The sequence below is a fragment of the Octopus bimaculoides genome, chromosome 3 (assembly GCF_046866305.1).
Source record: "Octopus bimaculoides isolate indiv1 chromosome 3, ASM4686630v1, whole genome shotgun sequence".
Lineage (NCBI taxonomy): Eukaryota > Metazoa > Mollusca > Cephalopoda > Octopoda > Octopodidae > Octopus > Octopus bimaculoides.
The window spans coordinates 20,897,074-20,904,573 of record NC_142930.1 but is presented as its reverse complement, the minus strand read 5'-3'; the positions used below and the strand labels follow the sequence as shown (position 1 = coordinate 20,904,573).

At 32.4% G+C, this 7,500-nt stretch overlaps 1 protein-coding gene across 3 annotated transcripts in view; it reads right to left on the bottom strand.

Moving 5' to 3' along the window:
- LOC106884079 (uncharacterized) overlaps window positions 1-7,500 on the bottom strand; it is a 176,631-nt gene that overhangs the window by 118,113 nt on the left and 51,018 nt on the right. For all 3 annotated transcript variants that reach the window (XM_089348668.1, XM_089348667.1, XM_089348669.1), the window contains one exon: window positions 6,018-7,500. This exon is cut by the window's right edge. In XM_089348668.1, the coding sequence (XP_089204794.1) occupies window positions 6,018-7,500 (1,483 nt within the window). The remainder of the gene's footprint in view (window positions 1-6,017) is intronic.

Here is a 7,500-nt window from a genome sequence, read left to right as displayed (position 1 = left end):
CTTACGGAAGAAAAATTAAAATGAGTTAAACAGAAACGAAAACTACAACAGAGTTGTAATCTATTTAAAACAGAAGCAAGTGTTATAAATTTACAGAAAATTTCTTTAGTATTACTAACGCCAAACAACTAAGAACTGTTATGTTAAAAATGCTGTGAAAGATATTGAAATGACAATAATTTGGAGGATGGTTTTGGTATACGATTGAAGGGATATTGACAAATTGACCAGAAAATGTAACTGAAGATTAATGCAAGAAATTATCCTCAAATAATTTTATACACAATGACCATGAATCAGAAATGCATCAATATATATATATATATATATATATATATATATATATATATATATATATATATATATGTATTATATATATATATATATATATATATATATATATATATATATATATATATATATATATATATATATATATATATATATATATATATATTTATATTTATATATTTATATATTTGATCCTTTATATTGAACACTCAACATTTCATCTACATTCAATACTTTATTTCATGGTGCCATCCATTTTTATTTTATTTTATATTATATATTGTATATTATATTATATATTGTATATTCCATATTCTATACCCCACATTAGTTCTGCAGGAATATAAATAAAACATAAAAAACAGACAGTGTTGGAACTCTTTTAAGCAAAATAATATATATATATATATATATATATGTATATATATATATATATGTATATGTATATATATGTATATGTATATATATATGTATATATATATATATATATATATGTATATATATATGTATATATATATATATATATATATATATATATATATATATATATATATATATATATATATATATATATATTGATGCATTTCTGATATTGACAAATTGACCAGAAAATGTAACTGAAGATTAATGCAAGAAATTATCCTCAAATAATTTAATACACAATGACCATGAATCAAAAATGCATCAACATATATATATATATATATATATATATGTATATATATATATATATGTATATATATATATATATATATATATATATATATGTATATGTATATATATATGTATATATATATATATATATATATATATATGTATATGTATATATATATGTATATATATATATATATATATATATATATATATATATATATATATATATATATATATATATATATATATATATATATATATATATATATATATATATATATATATATATGTGTGTGTATATATATATATATATTATATGTATGTGTGTGTGTGTGTGTGTGTGTGTGCGTGCGTGTGTATCTATCTATCTATCCATCTATCTACGATTTTCAAAATACAATGACGTAGTTATTAATAAATATAGTTAGAATGTGATTTATTGTTGTTTGCATGTGATTAAAGACATTCTAACAGCATTTCGTCTTTATTCAAGATATTGTATAAAAATATGTCCTTCGCTTTTTTTTCTTTTATTCTTTATTGCTATGATTTGATGACGATTTGGTTAGTGTTTGTAGTAGATTGTATGACCATGGAGAGTTTTTCCTATCGGGTGTGTGTAGTATGTATTTGATGCAGCCCTCTAACTTACACAGGAAATATATAAGTTAACTGAAGATTTGCAGGGAAAATTGTACTTCTATGTAGTACCCAAAAGCAATACATATAAATACAGATAGAACTCTGCTTTCCACAGTTACATACACGTATATTATGCGCACATGTACATCGATTAACAAAACAGAAGCATAAATACACACAAATACACAAACAAGTATAAAGCATGTGTGCTAAATAGCCCTCATATATAAAGTAAAACATCAGTAGTTTTGCTCATGATGTGTCAACATAATCAAGTTGAATTCTTTCTTGAGTCTACAGGCTCATTAGATCAGAGCTTCATCTGGTTTCTGAAGTATTGAGTGATTCAGAGCACAAGATCCCCTTCTGGACGGGAGGTTAGTCCACCACAAATTTAATCCTAGCGGCTGCTGTTGGTGCTACTTTTCAGTGAGGCACACTGGAGCAACGTGAAACGAAGTACCTTTCTCGGTGGTACAAGACACTGGCTAGTCAAGGAATAGAAACCCACAACCAACACTATCACCACTGGGCCATATATGTTCATATAACATTATCCTGTATAGTAAAATGAAGTTTGATATTGGAAATTTTGATTCTTTCGTCAAAAGCTTTCGAAATGTGCGAGACTTGAACCTCGATCACGACTTTGAATTAACTAAAGCTTTCCGACACTAACCATGAAAAAAATATCAACTAAATAATAACAATAATAATAATAACAACAATAATAATAATAATAATAATAATAATAATAATAATAATAATAATAATAATAATATTCAGACAAATACATAACAAAAATAGCAGGACTTACAAATATATATAACATACAGAAAATTGCACTACTGGGTACTGCACACATTCTACGCAAAACACTTTCAATACAGTAAACATAAGAGCACCACAGCAAACCACAGCACATACCCAAGGCGCACAGAGCTGCTCTCGGTAGTGAAGTGAAAGCACGTTATAAAAATAAAACTACTGAATAATAATAATAATAATAATGATAGTTTCAAATTTTGGTACAAAGCCAGCAATTTCGGGGAAGAAAGTCGGTTACATCGACCCTAGTGTTCAACTGGTAGTTATTTTATCGATGCCCCAAAAGATAAAAGATAAGTCGACCTCGACAGAATTTGAAATCAGAACGTAAAGCCGGATGAAATGCCGCGAAGCATTTTGCCCGGCGTGTTGACGATTCTGCCAGCTCGCCGCCTTAATAATAATAATAATAATAATAATAATAATAATAATAATAATAATAATAATAATAAGATTTGTACACTGATCACGTGTCTTGCGAAAATAGAAAAATTAACCAATTTAAAACGAAAGACATAAAATAATACAAAAAACAGACTTTCACACACACACAAACACGCACACACAAACTCAGACACACATACATACATGTATGCATGCATGCATACATACATGCATACATACATACATACATACATACATTTATACATGCATGTATACATGTATGTATAGGTGCGTGTGTAATTAATACGATGGCGGTAAAAGCATAATGAGATGAATTGGGACAGGTGAAAACTTTGGTACACTAAACAGATACAAATAAAGGATACTCATCTACACAACAATGGCAAGTTAACGCAATATCAGTTCAGAGAACCCCACAAATCTGATCACCTCTCGCTCCTTATTCTTCTCTTGCAAACTCATTGCTCTAAAATTGGTCCCGAGCCTGTTTAGACTTACGGAGCAATGAAAAGTCTCGCATCTTCTGGGACGTGTTTTCCCTTGATGTTGATAAACCATTGACCAGATCTTCATCAACCATCTAACATCTAGAGATAATTAGTATTCGCCCTCTGTATAACGGAATTTTATAAATTAGTCAAATGCCCATTAAATTAAGCGAAGACATCTATCAGTACCTTGTAAAATACCTGAAGACCTATTATGCGTAAAATACTTGACTTTATTCTTACCAATGTTGCACAAACCCCTTAAATAAAGAATTTGTGCAACGTCTGTAAATTGGAAGTACATAAACGCACACATGCATGCAATATATATATGAATGTATGAATGTATGTATGTATGTATGTATGTATGTATGTATATATGTATGTATGTATGTAAGTATGTATGAACGTATGTATCTAAGTATATATGTATGTATTTATGTATGTATGTATATATATATCTATATATATACATATATACATATATATATATATAAAACAAATAGTAAATGAGTATATGCATATATACGTACAGGTATGTGCATACCGACATCCACGTGTATGTATAGGTGCATATCTGGGTACAGGACATTGCAAACAAAACTTAGACAAGAAAACACACAAGCCACATAGAGAACATTTTCCTTCATCAGCTACCCCCGTTTTAACACCGGCGTTTCGAATATATATATATATATATATATACAGAAAGTGAGAAAGAGACAAACAGACAGACAGACAGACAGATAGATAGATAGATAGATAGACAGACAGACAGACAGACAGACAGACAGATAGACAGATAGATAGATAGATAGATAGATAGATAGATAGATAGATAGACAGATAGATAGATAGATAGATAGATAGATAGATAGATAGATAGATAGATAGATAGATAGATTGATAGATAGACAGATAGATAGATAGATAAATAGATAGATAGACAGATAGATAGTAGATAGATAGATAGATAGGATGGTACTGTTGATCTGTTCAGGCCCACCTGAGTGGTCAAACAAATGCAAGCCATCCCTATAGGGAAAAATATGAATCGTAAAACGACGAAAATTTAAAAACAATATATCGTTTATGTAACTATATAAAATCCCTGAATAAACTGCTTATGGTCAGTAATTATCCAATTCCGGCTGGGCAATGAAAAATTTGAAAGATTTTAGATATGATTTAGCAGCGCTGATTTCGAAGCAAAATCGGAAATCGTTGTAGTTACTGTGTAAGAGACTACAGCTTCTTTGTTGTAAGTTATCCAATAGACGGTACTTAGAAAGTGGATATATATATATATATATATATATATATATATATATATATATATATATATATATATATATATATATATATATATATATATATATATATATATATATATGTATGTATGTATGTATGTATGTATGTATATCGTATTGTATGGCAAGAATCAAGAAATATTGACTACAAATGTTCACGAAAAATTGCAAAAATTCAGTTTTATACGAAGCATTTGTGCAAAGACATTATCGAGACATAATTGCAAAAGATTTGAAAGCATCCAAGAAAGCAACACTTTTGGTAAAAACGGGCTTTGTACTTACAAAAGGAATAATAATATTCTTTACATTTTTGTTTATTAGTCATTAATGTGACACTCTTTAACATTGTGCATACTTAGGTAGGGGAAATTTTATGTTTTACCAGTGGCCTTAGTAACATACAAGAATTAAAATCCAGTCGCAATTTTCAATTTAGAAGTTATTTCGAGCATTCTGACTTTAGTCACGAAGAAGCAAACTGATTATCTTCACTGGTATTTCTTTAATCAGTTATTCGAGATTTTAAAAACCTTTCATACTTTAGAATTTCAAACTACGTGAATTTGGTTTCTAAGTACCCTAATAAGGCTAGACGGAATGAACAAACTAGTAATTGATTCAAAAAGACTCCAAAGCCAAAATTTTTCAGGGGAGTAGCAGTAATAAAAATCTATATAAAACTGATTTCTAACAATGACACATGGCTGCAAATGTTGTAGAAGAAGGAAGATACAGTGCGTTAAGTAATTTGGTGGTACTTTGAGATAAACAGATAAATTCGTTCAATTCTCGAGATAACATAATAATATTAATAATAACTCGTTTACATATTTGTTTTGCAAGATTTTTGATGTGAAATCGTGTGTTGAAACAGATGTTGTACTATTACTAATGTAATATAAAGCTGAAGCAAATTAACACCAAATATACAGTGCGTGTGTTTTTATTGGCTAAACTGGCAATATGACCGTCCCCAAGTACAACAACAGTAATAATAAGTGTTATAGTCATAATGATAATGATGATGATGATAACAACGATGACGACGACGACGACGAAGATGATGATGATGATGATGATGAGGATGCTGATGGTGATGACAATGATGATGATGATATTTTATCGGCACCCACCAGAGATGCAACATAAAATACATTAAAAAAAAAACAAAATGGAAGTCACCCTTTTTTTTTTAGTTGGGGTGGGATAGCATCTCATACGAAATGACCTACACACAAACAAACGTTCTAACAAACAAACAAACAAACAAATAAGCAAACAAACCGAAACTGCAATAGTAGTAGTAGTAGTAGTAGTAGTAGTAGTAGTAGTTTTAGTAGTAGCATAACAAAAAAAATGGAATGAAATGGAAAAAAAAAAAAAAGAAGTTCCTTACCTGTCACGTAATGGATCGCTTCGTTGTTTTGTAGCCATTGTGTATAAGGGTTTTCGGCAACATCGTAATAGAGAGGGGTGACCGGTGTCACAGAAATATCCTGAAGGTCTGGTATGTTCCCGTTGACCATGCTGCTGCCGCTACAGTTGACCAGTACATTTGTACTGTTGTGATTGCTATTATTATTACTGTTGTTGTTGTTGTTGGTGGTGGTGGTGTTGTTGCTGTTGCTTGCAGTTGTTGTGTCTGCGTTTGTTGTGCAACTGTTTGCTGTGTTGTTTGGCGTTGGTGTTGTTGTTGTTGTTGATGTGACAGAACTTGTTGTGGTGCTTGTAATGTTATGAGTCGCACTGTCGCAATTGTTATGACAGGTTCGATTTGAATTTGTACAACTATTATTATTATTATTGTTATTATTACTATTATTATTATTATTATTATTATTATTATTATTATTATTATTATTGTTATTTCTACTACTGTTATTACTACAATTATTACTGTTATTGTTTACGGGTGTTGTTGCATTGTTATTGTTGTTATTATTATTATTGTTATTGTTAACAGCTGCAAGGTGAGTCCGGGTATTAATGGCGGCCGTCGAGCTTCCACCTATTTGCTTTTGTTGTTGTTGCTGCTGTTGTTGTTGTTGTTGCCTGTGTGAGTTGTGTTGTTGGTGATGGGGATGGTGAAGATTATTACTGTTGCTGTTGCTGTTGTTGTTGTTGTTGTGATGATGGTGATGATGGTGATTGTGATGGTGGAGTGGATGGCCGCTAGAAAGAGCAGCGGCGGCGGCGACGGCAGAAGCGGGTAGCGTGGGGCTGTTACTGAGGGAGAGATGATGCGAGTGGTGGTGGTGCGTGGGGTGGTGATGGTGGTGGTTGTGTTGAGGATGGTGGAGAGAGTGATGATGTTGTTGTTGTTGTTGTTGCTGTTGATGTTGATGGTGATGATGGTGGTGGTGCTGTTGCTGTTGCTGTTGCTGATGAAGATGATGATGATTGTGCAACATAGATGCCGTTGCCGCCGCCGTAGTCGTCGTTTCGGAATTCATCAAAATTGAATCTGCCGTTCCACGTCTACCACCAACACCATCACCGCCACCGCCGCCGCCGCCGTCACCACCATTACTATCTCCTCCTCCTCCTCCTCCTCCTCCTCCTCCTCCACCACCACCACCACCACCTCCAACAGCACCAATGCCACCACTCACACCGCCAAGAACACTACCATCGAGTCCGCCGTCGACAGCGACGCCACCACCATCGCCGCCACCGCCTCCGCCGCCGCCGCCGCCGCCTACAACGTTGAGTGAGGGAAGCGAAAGTAGTGGAGGCGGCGGTGGTGGTGGTGGTGGGTGCGGAGGTGGATGTGGAGGAGGTGGAGCAGAGTTCGATTTCACCTCAGGTAAATCCAGAATGTCTTTCACGGTGAAACTGCTGGTTCGAACAGCACTTACGGCGGAGGTCATAGCTAATTG